This window comes from Drosophila navojoa, chromosome 5, assembly GCF_054131105.1.
Source record: "Drosophila navojoa isolate 15081-1374.11 chromosome 5, UAZ_NAV_1.0, whole genome shotgun sequence".
Lineage (NCBI taxonomy): Eukaryota > Metazoa > Arthropoda > Insecta > Diptera > Drosophilidae > Drosophila > Drosophila navojoa.
Genome location: NC_142893.1, coordinates 21,417,093 through 21,430,168, shown reverse-complemented (window position 1 = coordinate 21,430,168; position 13,076 = coordinate 21,417,093). Strand labels below are relative to the sequence as shown.

Here is a 13,076-nt window from a genome sequence, read left to right as displayed (position 1 = left end):
CAAAGATACAAAACGTAAAATTAACTTGAACCCCATAAAAAAGATTCAATGCTTGAGTTTTGTGTGAAATGGCACTGTCTGAGGACCTTGAACTGATTAAAGCAGGCAAATATCGATAGGGAAAATGCAAGATCTGGCTCTCGCGCTTATTTGGGTGGCCCAACATGCAGCGCAGTCATTATCCCCATCAAATTCAGAGGAACTTTGGATTATGTTGAGTAAACATACAAAATTTTGTATTTATGATTAAATTTGACCGCATTTCACACACACCCTGTGCAAGGTTAACCAAATGTATTTGCACATGTGCATATCCATCAAAATCAGTATAGTTCTCTTCTCAATCCATAGCTGCGTATTTAGTCGATCAGTCAAAGGACAATTATAGCGAAGTCCGTCTAACTTATTAAATCCATTCGCAATAAATTCGTTACATTCTACTCTCATTTCGCATAATAATCTATAATATTGGCACATTACGAAACAGATGCAGTGCACACGGCTCTCTAACGATGCGCCCGATGCATCCATTTGCTAGAATTGATCTACCAAATTAAATGCCAGCCGCAGCAAACTGTTAAAAATCGTTAAAGGTAATATCCAGCTGAGACTCTTTGCTCAGCTCCTGTTTGCACGCGTGAGTGTGTGCGTGTGTGTGGTGTAACTAGCGCATAAGTATTTGAGTATGGCTGCATCTATTTGCCGCACAATAAAATGATAAATGAATTTCAAACTGTGCGCGTTATTCAAACGCAGTTGTCCATCAGCAGGCAATGCCATTGCCAAGTAGAAGCTCTAGCTCTGGCTCTGGCTCTGGGTCTTACTTTGGGTCTGGTTATGGCTGTGGCTGGTGTCCAAGCCCGTCCGCCAATTTCAAGTCGTTTGGCCAGCTGCAGCGCGCCAATTGCATCTAAAATTGTAATATTTCCTTTACTAACTGGGATCTAAGGCATCTCTGCTTCATGTCGCTGTTCGCGCTGAGCAAATGTACTTAATACATACATATTGGTAAAAGTCTCAAATTGAATAAGAATAGTATTATAGAATCTATAGACTGAGTAATACCATATGTGTGTATCATAAAATTAAAAATAATATATATATATATATATATATATAAATATAATTGATCATATATAAAATAAATTTTAAATACAAATTTGTATATATGTATATGTAAGTTCACAGCTTACAGACATTTTTTTTTGCTATTATATTATTATTAAAAAAATATATATATATTTATATGTATTTTCACATACTCTTTCTTCTGCCACTGAAATAGGCAAGTATAAATATATATATTTTTAATACAGATATAGAAATATTTAATATATACAAAAACAAATAGCTGATTACGTTTTCTTTGTATTGATGGTAATATTATTTTATTATTTTGTTAATATTCAATGAATTCAAGGTTAGCATGCGAATTAATCTGAAAGTATATGAAAGTATATTGCTATATGAAAATAATCTGCCATTCAGCCATTGAGGCAGATATTTTTAAATATTTTCTAAATGTGTCAAGTTTCAATTATTTTGAGATGAAGTAATATATATCATAACAAATATTAAAACATAATAAATATAAATAAATACATATAAATGAAACTATACATAGAGCATTTAATATTCGATAGATTTGTAGGAATTGTTGCTTCTTGTTATACATTTATTTGTATTATTTTGCTTTCCTTGTGTGTGCCATTAGCATTTCTATTACTGCAGCCATTATCCGGGAAAGCTTTCCACGTCATTTTTTTAATTAGTTTCGAGCGCTGCCCGGGTCTGCTGTGTGGCTGGAGTTGGCATCATGCGTGTTCATCATGCAACCAAATGCGACCTGGCCTGGCCCGCTCGCCAAATCACGATCCTTTCGAACTTTCAATTGCAGCAGTTACTGTGGCAGTCGCAGTTGCAGTCGCATTCGCAGTTGCAGTTGCAGTTGCAATGGCAGTTTACTGTCTGCTGTTGCAGTTTTCCACTGCTCGCTGATGTGGCAAACGTGCGGCAGTCATTTTAGCCGAAACGATTGTCGATCATGCCGCACTTCAACTTGCTGCAGTTAGCAGCTAGTTGCTGCCGCTGCTGCAATTAAAGTACACCGATTGGGGATGGGGCGTAAGTGGCTGCGTATATAGTTAGTTGGGCCATAAATATGCATTTTGCATGTGCTGCGCTGACAGCTCAGCCGCAAGTGTCAAAAGTGCCTGTCAAAAGCCACCCACATGTCGAAACCATAAACTTAGATCATCTGGCGGGCGAGCAAACAGGCAAACAGTCAGCCAGGCAGCCAGGCAGCCAGGCAGCCATGTGATAGATTTATGAAGTTTGCCAGCGTTTCTTTTTTGGGGCCAGGCAATAATCAGCGGCAGCATCTATAATAAGCAGCTGTCGGCGAGTCACTTGAAATATGTATATGCATGCATGCATGCATGTATATGTATGCCATATCTCGCACGTTGCATGTCTGTTGATTGCTGCGATTGAATGTTGCGTGTCTGCATTGGCAATAAAATGCATTTATATCAAAATCTGTTGCACAGTTAGCAACTGCTTCAATTAAAAGCACAAAAAAGCAAAGTCTCAGCAAGCTTGCCCCCGAATAACTCGTTGCAACTAATTTGAATTGTGCCTCGGCCAGGTGTTAGAGCACGGGAAACTGGGTCATTGCTGTGCCACATTGAACTTCTGAGCAGCATTAATCAGCCGACTTGAATACGAGCTGGTCAACCAACCTGCTGCTCTCTGCGTTCCCGTTGTGCATTACTCACGGACCAACTCTTCTTCTCTCCCTCCCTTGTCTTATCGCCAATGCTTTGGCTAAAATAGCGAGCAGCTGCTCTCACTCTTGCGATCTCCACCTCGCTCACTCACTCACTCCCTCTCGCTATCCCTTTGCTATGCACTTTAATGCCACAATTGACTGACACTCGTTTGTCGCACTTGTCAAGCCAGCTATTTATCCCATCAGTTGTGACTCAGTGTGCCTTTTAAGAAAATGCATCATTCAATTTTCCATCACGTGCCATTCCGTTCTAAATTTATATAAACTGAAGGAATTTTCTTTCGAAATACATATCGGGGTTGTCCTGCGATAAAGTACATGTTGAAATATATAAATATTTATTTGAAAAAAAAAAATAAATAAATAAAATAAAAATAAAAATAAATAAATAGATTAAAATCATTTTTTAATGTAATCGTAAAAAGTTATAAATAATGTTCGTTCAGGCTATCATTAATCAACTTTTGGTAAATTCAAACCCCGCATATATAAATAATTAACTTTATTGAAAATTTATTTATGAAAACTAGGCAGGTTTTTATTTAATTTTATTTTATAATAAAGATAAACAGAGAGTATAATTTTTGTTTTAATGGATGCTAGCTAATTGAGAAGTCAAGTAAATTAATTCTATAATAATAAATAATAAAATATAAAAATAATAAATTATAAAATATGTACGTATAAATCATATACATATATTTTTGGTAATTTTGTATACATTCTATGATCGGGTTTCACTGTAAATTCATGCATGAACAAATATGGAACTCTAAAAAGTCTCTGGCTTTAATTTGTTGACTGTAAATTGTACGATTATTGACCAATGAGCTTTGGGCTATGCTTTCGCTTTCGAATTGGCTTGTTTTTGGCTCAGTTTAAACGCTTTAATTGCGTTAACTAAACTCCACTTAAAATCAGCCAGAGGGCATGTTAACCTTCGCACTTTAAAAACTATTTTACACATTTACACACCGACCAAATTGAATTTGCGCGGCTTTCGCCTGCGATCCGCTGCTGCCCGCTGCCCGCTGCCCGCTGCCCGCTGCCCGCTGCCCCGTGCTGCTGGCTACGCCTCTTTGCTGCTTTCGTCTGACTCATCTGCAACCGGAATTTGGCTGACAGGCAACCGTTGGCCGCATGTCAAAGTCAAGCTGAGGGCGAGCCGTGTGCGCAAAAGAAAAACTTTTCTAGCCACAAACGCTGTGGAGAGTGCAGAGGGAGAGTGATTGAGATAGAGAAGAGGGGGCGAGTGGGGGGTAACTGGCTTAGTCGTTGCCTTAATTAGGTCATGCAACCCGTGGGGCAGCAGCAGCAGCAAGCAAACAAGCAACAAACTGTCGACAGTTTGGCAAGGTGTGCGATAACTTTGACATTTTGCAGCTGGGTCCCACGCGAATAGCGTCAGCAGCATCAGCGCCAGCCAGTTGAGATGTGCATGGACAGCAGTGCGTATGATTTATATTTCAACTTGCAGCAAAATGTCGCAAATATGCGAAAAAACAACAACTAAAATACAAATACAAAAAAATGTAAGAAAATGCATTGCATAAGTCCAAGTCGAAGTCGAAGTCAGTCACAGTCACAGTCAGCAGTTAGTGGATGCGGCGTTTCGCATTGTTTCGGTCGAAAGTGACATTTTAATTGCGACTGCCCGCATGATATATGAGCAGCCTTTTGGTCTGGCCCGCACACACACACACACACGCAAACACAAGCGTTAAGACGTTCCAGCTAGAGTTGGCCATATGCGCCATATGTTGGCGCTGCCAATTAGACAACGCCATCACCGCCACCGCAGCCACCGCCGTCGCCGTCGCCGTTGCGTTTGCTGCCACGTAAATTAATTTAATTATGTCAATGCAAGTTACCTTGGAGCCGCAACAGCAATAGCCACAGCGACAGCGACAGCTACAGCGACTTCGACGTTGACTTAGTTGGCTTAGTTTATTTGTCAAGCAGTGTAAAATGGCGTAAACAACATGACTCGCATGCCAGCAGCAAATGAAGCGCCAGCGGCAGCGGCAGCGGCAGCTGCGAAAGGAGCTTGTAGCATGCAACGTGCTAGGGCCGTAAGATTAATGCCAAGCTCACTTAGCAGCTCCAGCTGAGTTAACTATTTAACTAACAGAAAAAATTCTACTTATATCCTCTGGAAATGAGTTGAAACTTTAATGCAAAAGATAACCGTAAAACTATTAATTGATTATATCTTTAGTTTGAATTCAAAAAAAAAAATTAAATTTATTTTTCAGGGTTTTTGTAGTTTAATTAGTTTAACTTTAATATTTAGTATTAATATTTAATATTTAATATTTAATATTTAATATTTAATATTTAATATTTAATATTTAATATTTTACATTTTACATTTTACATTTTACATTTTATATTTTTCATTTTACATTTTACATTTTATATTTTACATTTCATATTTTATATTTATATTTTGTATTTTATATATTATATTTTACATTTTTATATTTTATATTTATAATTTATATATTTATATTTAATATTTTACGTTTTACATTTTACATTTATATTTTATTTATTATAATTTATAATTTATATTTTATATTTTATATTTTATATTTTATATTTTATATTTTATATTTTACATAGTATATATAATATTTTATTTTTTATTTCTCATTCGTCATAATTTTCATGCATGCACAATTTGTTTGGCAGCCCTCGTTGGCTGCCCGCTTTTCTTGCCATTTTGTTAGTGTGCGGCGCTTTTGTAATTAATCAAACCCGAGCGAATTGACAGCGTGTAGACAGAGCGGCGAACATGCAGCTTAAAACCGAATCCAAGTCCAAGCCCAGCAATGTCCCATGTCCCCGGATCCATGTGACGTGTCCCGCGTCGGATTCCGCGTCCGTGCCACCATGTGGCGTATCCAGTCGAGTGAACTTTTAACTTTTTCGTTCGGCTGCGGCTTTAAAGTATCATCGTTCCGGTCGAGCATCAATGCCAATGCCAAATGCGACGACATGGCCTGGTGCTGGAAAATGAAAAGTTCGACCATAAATTCAAGTGGCGAAACGAAGTCCAGTAGGAGGAGGCGGGCAGAGGAGGCGGCTGTCTGCCTCAAGGCCCATTGTACAAAATAAATGCTTTGGCGTTATCGCATTTGCCATCAAAATAAATTTCCACCTGTGCCATTCGCAAATTGCAGTGATACCTGTTCGTTGTTATTCTCACTCGACGCGAAAAACTCTACGCAATGCCACTCAGCTCAACTCAACTACTGACATACAATTCAAGTTTCCTTTTCGCAACGCAACGCAAGGCAAGGCAACGGCACGGCAATTATATAGCAATTTCCACACGTATCGAACATTGATCTCATTGAGAGCAGGGCCTCCGTTACGGTCCTCAGCTAGATAGACAGTAAAATTAACGTAAAAAGCAACAATTGTTGCTGCAACACGCATAACTAGTTAGTTGTAGCCTAGAGAGGAGCGTTTGTCGTGCTGTCTAGCTGAGATGGGCAAAAATAAGGGCCAGGCACGACACAGCACGAGCGAACGCACTGAAAGAAGACTAGACACGAGTGGCACGAATACAACAAGCATATATAAAACTTGCTTCAATATATAGGTACAGGTACTATCGATGTATCGATAAGTAAGGTCTCGTGTCGATAGATTCGTTGCTGGCTCAACTCTTGCGAATCTGCACGTAATGAAGCATTCAAACAGAACTAGACATGGAGGAACACGTGCTCATGCGATGCAACACGAATTGACAGTGCAAGTTCTGATAAGTTCTTGTCAGACTGAAGATTCTAAAGATTATAGCCAATAATAAAAAAAGTATATTCTAAAAAAAGAAGCGTGCTTATGTTACGAATTATGGAGTTGTAGACACGTTTAAACGGCATAAAGCACGAATTCACTCGACTGAAAAAAAAACCTCTATATAATATATAAATAATATGTAAAAATATATACATACATATATATACAATATGTAATAAATATATAACTCTTTTATGTGTTATATATTTTGTATTTTTTTTTTTTTTTTTTTTTTTTTTTTTTTTTTTTTTTACATATATTTTATGTAGTCAGAGCGGCCTAATATAATAGTTTAATTATATGTTAAATCAAACTTTTATTTTAATTAGTTCTTCGATTGGGTCACATCAACTATTCATATAATAAATATATAGTAAGTATTTACAATATAATTGAATTAATGACTTTCAATTTTAACTGAATTGGTTTCTCGATTGAAAAAGGATTCTTTGCATTCATAAACTATACATAAAAAATATATAAAATATATAATAACTATATATAACATATAATAATATTTAATACTTCAGTTTTACGATAAGTTAAATTGAATATGTATTTTCAGCATTAATCTCGTTTTTATCATACTTTAAATTTTGGAATCCTTTCCTATCAAATCGATAAGCTGCACATCGCTAACTGTTGTTGTCAACGCCAAGCAGTTGAAATGTATCTCAAAGCTCTTGCTTTTGCTCTCTGCCTTGCAAATATGTCTTTAGTGCATCTCTCGGCTGCTGTCGCTGCTGGACTTCAAAGGAAAACGCAGTACGTGCAATTATGCGCCACGTTGCGCATTATTAGAGCTGAGTCCCTCAGGGACTGACTCGCTGAATCGCTGAATCGCTGATGTCCAGGCCGTCATTTGATTGCCTTAGCTGCGTACATGCCGGCGATTAACGGCTGATTAGACCAGGCCAAGCCAAGCCGTGGCGGCGATAGGCAGATAGCGAGACCCAGATACGGTCAGCGCACGAGCGATAGATTGAAATGTATCTGCTGCATGTGTGTCTATTACCTTGCAGCAGTTATGAGTGCGGACTGCCTGTAAATGACTCGCCAGATGCCAAAGAATTCGTGATGCAGTTGTAAGTCAACTAGAAGACGTGCGCTTTATATTAAACCTAAAAAGCAAAGCGCAGCGGCAATTAGATAGCAGCTAATAGAGCGGAAGTCGATGTCACTTTAATAAATGTACTTCTTGAACCGAGAAGAGACTGAAACGCTTCTAAACTGCGAACAGAACTTGTTGAGTCTAGCAATAATTTAATAGCTCAGCTTGAGGAGTCTAACACAAATACTTACCCAATTAAAAGTCAACGAGGGAATTTCCCATCTGCTTCGAGTATTTCAAGTGCGTAAAAACATAATTTATCTAGTTTCCATTGCATTGCCAGCACACAATATCATCAATATCAATGAACCAATTGCCCTGCACTTAAAATTAGAAATGGAAAATTGAAAGCTGAAAGCTGAAAAATGAAAACTGCTGTGATACAAAGCAAATAATTCGCATAAATCAGAAACTCGAAACGATATCCAAAATGTGGGTCACTGGGCAAGGGGCCCATTTAAATGGAAAAACACACTTCAAAACATTTTCAATGGATGGGGAATGGAAATGGGAAGGGAAAGGGGAAGGGGGGCGAGGGTGAAGTGTGGAGAACAAGGGCGTGTGGCCCTGTTTGCCACATCAATCGGAAATGTAAGAAGCCAAACGCCGCACAGTAGCCAAAAACATCTAAACAAAAGGGGTAAAAACCTTGCACAATTATCCAAAGGAAAAGCAAATACGTTTATATGCATAGGCCCATATACATATGTATATACATATATAAATCTGAACAAAAGTGAGATAAACACACATGAAAGACAATCGTAAAATAGGCAACAATTACAAATTCAATTGAAATGAAAAGCAAATCGAAATGTAATTTTGTTTCTATCTGTGGGATATGTGGATGCAGACGTGCCAGTGTGTCTGCCAGCGTTAATGAAAAATTTCACTTTTGCTCAACTTCAAACAAGCCAAATATAATGTTGTTGTTGCTGCTGTTGTTGTTGTCGAAAAACCACTTGAGCTACTTTGAACAGCAACTGCAAAGGCAGCAGCAGCAGCAGCAGCAGCAACAACAAGACAGCCGACACATACAATAATTATGACGATCAATTTAGATGCAGATTGCATTGCAGCAGCGACTCGGTGCAGTAATTGAGGTGGGGCAGCTCCAAACGCCCACCACACACACACACACACATGCACAGATACCAGCTTGTATCTTATAGATACATTTGTATATATCGAGTGCCTCGGACTTGATTGCTGCTGCTGCTGCTGCCGTTGTTGTTGTTGTCGTTGCTGTTGCTGCTGGTCTTGTAGCCAGCTGTTGTTTTGAGCATTTTCAATTTTCATTTCGATCTGCTGCTGCTTTGTTTGCATACCGAACAGCAACTGCAGCACCAAAAAAAAAAAAAAAAATAGAAACATTGTCATAATAATTATGAGCAGATAAAAAATGAAAATTAAATGCCTCTAGAGAAACGCCTTCGCATTGGCCGTGCTCAGCAATTAGGTAGCCAGCGGCATACACGAAAATGATTCAAATTATCATATACCCTATAATTATAATACAGTTGTTGTACTACAGCAAACAGTAGCGCGACTGTTCCAAATGCAAATGAAACCAATTTAAATGTGTTAGGCAGAATATTTCACAGAAAATATCTTAAGTTGAGATTCAATTAGCTCATTAAGCTCGTCGCCCTGATCCAGACTCTATGTAGTTTTTTATGACGTCTGCTACGCCAACAGACAAGCACGAGCTTGGATTGGTATCTCTCCGTCGGAAACCTTCACCTTGTATTCGCTAGAATTTGTATACTCGGAACTCGGAAACTATTTAAAATGGACAATCACGGTATAATGTTTTTTTGCATTCGTATGTAGCAGAAGGCGTGGCAGGCCTGATAAAGTATATATATATATTCTTTATCAGTCAAATACTAGACTTGTGCTCGACAAATACACAACTTTGAGCATTAATATTATAATTTATGAAGATTTGAGCTATTAAGCAATTAAGCTCTCATACTAGAAAGTTAGTTCCTCAAATAGGTTCAGGGGATCTCGTAGTCGAGCAGTCTCTACTAGGTCTTTCTTACTTATTTAATAAAAATATTTGCTGATAACAGCATTCACGGTATTGGCATCATATTTAAAGAGTGCGACACACAATCCAAATTTCAATTTTTGTCCAGGCCTTAAATCGAATCTACATAAGTTTAAAGAATTAGCAATAAATATTTGTGTTTTGTAGCAGCAAAATGATAGTTAATCAAAAAGTGTTTCTTGCTTTGATAGCTGTTTTGTCAATGAGCTTGGCAATGGAACCGTCGAATGTAATTGAAAATAAATTGGTAAGTGATGTTAATTTGATGAGTAAAATATTAATTATTTATTGTGAAATTATTCGACTCGTTTGCAAGTGTGGGCCCTTTTTTTATCGCATTGCTGAACCCTTGATAGAACATATGAAAGAAATGAAAAAAGAAGTCGATTTAAAAGATAAGACAATCAAAGAGCTAGAAGAAAAGATAGCCAGTGAAGAGCTCAATCTGAACGAAAAGATTGAAGAACAGAAAGCACAGTTTCTTCAAAGTGAACTTGAGCTTAAAGCAGAACTTAAGCACTTACAAGATAATCTTAATACCAAGGAGACAGAAAACTTGATCTTGCGCCTTAATGTAACTCATCTGGAAAACAATTTAAATGAAAAAAATAATGAAAACAGAAAATGTGAACTTGACTTAAAAACTTTAGATGCAAAAAATGTAATATTGGAAGATAAATTAGGAGATCTACTGACAAACTTAACATCCTGTAAAAGCAGTGCATTAGATATTGAAAAAACAGCTAAGGAGAATTCAGCAGTTCTCAATGAATACAAACAGCAAATAGCGAATTTGAAAGATGCCTTAGACAAATCAAACAATCAAATATCAAATCAATTTAATATTATTGATCAAATATCCAAAAAAAATAGAAAACAAAGCTCTATGCGAAAAGAACATATTTGCTAAGGATGTTGAGCTAAACTGCCTTCAAGGCAAATTAGACGAATGCAGAAGACATCTTGAATTTCTTCCGAAAAGTTGTGATCGGTGTAAAGACTATTCGGGAAAAGCAACAGTAGAAGTTAAAGGACTGAGTCCGTTTACCGTTTCGTGTGATTCGAATATCGCTGGATCAGGGTGGACCGTGATACAACGTCGCATTGATGGAAAGGTCGATTTCTATAGAAGCTGGGAGGAATACAAACATGGCTTCGGAGAGTTGAATAGGGAATTTTGGATTGGCCTGCAAAAACTATATAAAATGACAACGGAGAAGAGATATGAGCTCTACATACACCTTGTTGATCAGAATAACGAGCAGCGGTACGCCAGATATGATAGCTTTAAAATTGGTGTGTATACAAATTTCAAATTGATCTCTCTTGGTACACATACTGGGAATACTAGAGATTCTATGAGATACCACGAGGGAGAACCATTTACAACATTTGATAGGGATAATGATTACTATCCTGACGGTAATTGTGCCAAAATTCTGAAAGGTGCCTGGTGGTATAATGCATGTGGAAATAGGTAAACTATTTTCAAGTGCAGCCAAAACTGTTAGATTACATTTAATGTCTATTTAATAGCAATCTCAACGGTGAAAACTTCAGCTGTAAAATGGACTTTTTGAATAAGCTACAAGGAACTGGATGCATTTACTGGGAGAGTTGGCATGGCCGAAGCTATTCCCTCAAATCTGTGCAGATGATGATACGCCCCATTCAACCTGAAATATGAGAACAATCGCATAGTATATTTATTAAATAAAATTAGAATAAATAGAAATGAAAATAAATAAATAGAAGATACCATTAACACTTTTTTCTTAACATTTATATTTTTGTGAACATAATTACGACAAGTATCCAATACGTTTCTAAGCAGAATTACACTCATTCATATATTTCTATATCAGCTTAAATGTTTTTCTCTTGCCAACTGTTGCATACACATACTTCAAGCATATCAGCTCAATATGCTATTATTTGCTTTTTGAATTGCTGTTGTGTTTTGTTTTTTGTTTTTGCTCTGACTTTAATTATATGATATGCTCGATATCTACACTCAGATGCACATGCTCACACACACACCCACACACACACCAGCACCACCAGTAGCCGGCTACTTCATATCAAGAGGCACAGAAACTCATTAGAAGATGTCGAAAGAGAGAAATGCTTGAAAAATGTAAACAATGCACTTGATTAGTAATGTACGGCAATAGACAGCTGCAATTGGATGATAAGACACGGTTAATTAGCTGCTACATGCTGTCTGCATTGATAAGCAAATGCACACGCCGATGGCATCCATCCTCTTGGCATTAACTGTGTTTGTGTGCCATTTTAATTGTAGCTTCAAGACTCAAGTTCTTGTAATTATTGCTCTACCGTATTGGCCGCCATGCCGTCTCGCTGTGTGTGTGTGTGTTTGTGTATTTTAATGTATAAACAATTAAATCCTATTGAATGCATCCGGCCCTGAAAAATGTAAAATGAAACTGAAAACGAAAACGAGAAATCTTACGCGCGGTGGGGGGAGGTCAAGCGAGTCGAACGAGCGAACGACCGCCCACCCGTATGGTTGCTGTTGCTGTTGTTGTTGCTGTGATGAGTGTAAACAGAAATGAAGGGAATCTTAACGAAATTAATTTTAAAGTGAAATTCTTAAGACCTGCAGCCGGTGCATATATGAAAATTAATGTCGAAGTCCGTTTCAGTCCACAAAAGCCACAGAAACCTCAAAAATCGACAAGCGGAAGTCAGCTGAGTACTGGAAGCTCTCTACGACGATATATCTACATGTACATGTGTATGCATGTGTGCATGTGCATGTTGTTTCTATCTGACTCTGAAAGCGGAAACTGCAGCTTTGCCAGCCAGCTGGCCACAAGCTGACCCAATACGGCTCATACATTTTTAATTTTTCATTTTCTTTCTAACGTATTTCAAATCAATGCATTTTGGTAAAGATACACGCACCAGAGGCACTGAGACAAAGCCATTGCATTTGGCAGTGGTTACGACCGCAGCACGTAAAAGTACGACAAATACACTGAAAAAAATTTGGGGTTGTTAGAGAAGAATTTATTATAAAATTAAAATTGTTATTGTTTAATCGTCTTAAATATTTGTAAGAAAATTTTATATAGTAAAATTCATTTGTATTTGCTTAAGAAATTTTATACATTTTATATAAATTTTTAGATTTTATATACAGTTTCTGTACTTACATATATGAAGTTATATAATATTTCTAATTATATATGTATGTAAAGTTATATATATGTATGTAAAGTTATTTTAAAAAATCTTATTTAGTTAAAGTACTTATAATTATTTAATTTGATTCAATTTTA

General features: G+C 37.1%; 1 protein-coding gene across 1 annotated transcript; it reads left to right on the top strand.

The window, feature by feature from the left end:
• The first annotated feature begins 9,503 nt into the window (after positions 1-9,503).
• LOC149091179 (angiopoietin-related protein 1-like) lies at positions 9,504-11,455 on the top strand. Its single transcript, XM_089262185.1, has 3 exons — positions 9,504-9,516; positions 10,768-11,245; positions 11,305-11,455. The coding sequence occupies exons 1-3, from the start codon at positions 9,504-9,506 to the stop codon at positions 11,453-11,455; spliced, it is 642 nt and encodes a 213-aa protein (XP_089118311.1).
• The last annotated feature ends 1,621 nt before the right edge of the window (positions 11,456-13,076 follow it).

Excerpts from the sequence above, each read along its gene's own strand:
- LOC149091179 (XM_089262185.1), top strand. Across the intron at positions 11,246-11,304 it reads TATAATGCATGTGGAAATAG|CAATCTCAACGGTGAAAACT; the intron begins GTAAACTATTTT and ends TCTATTTAATAG.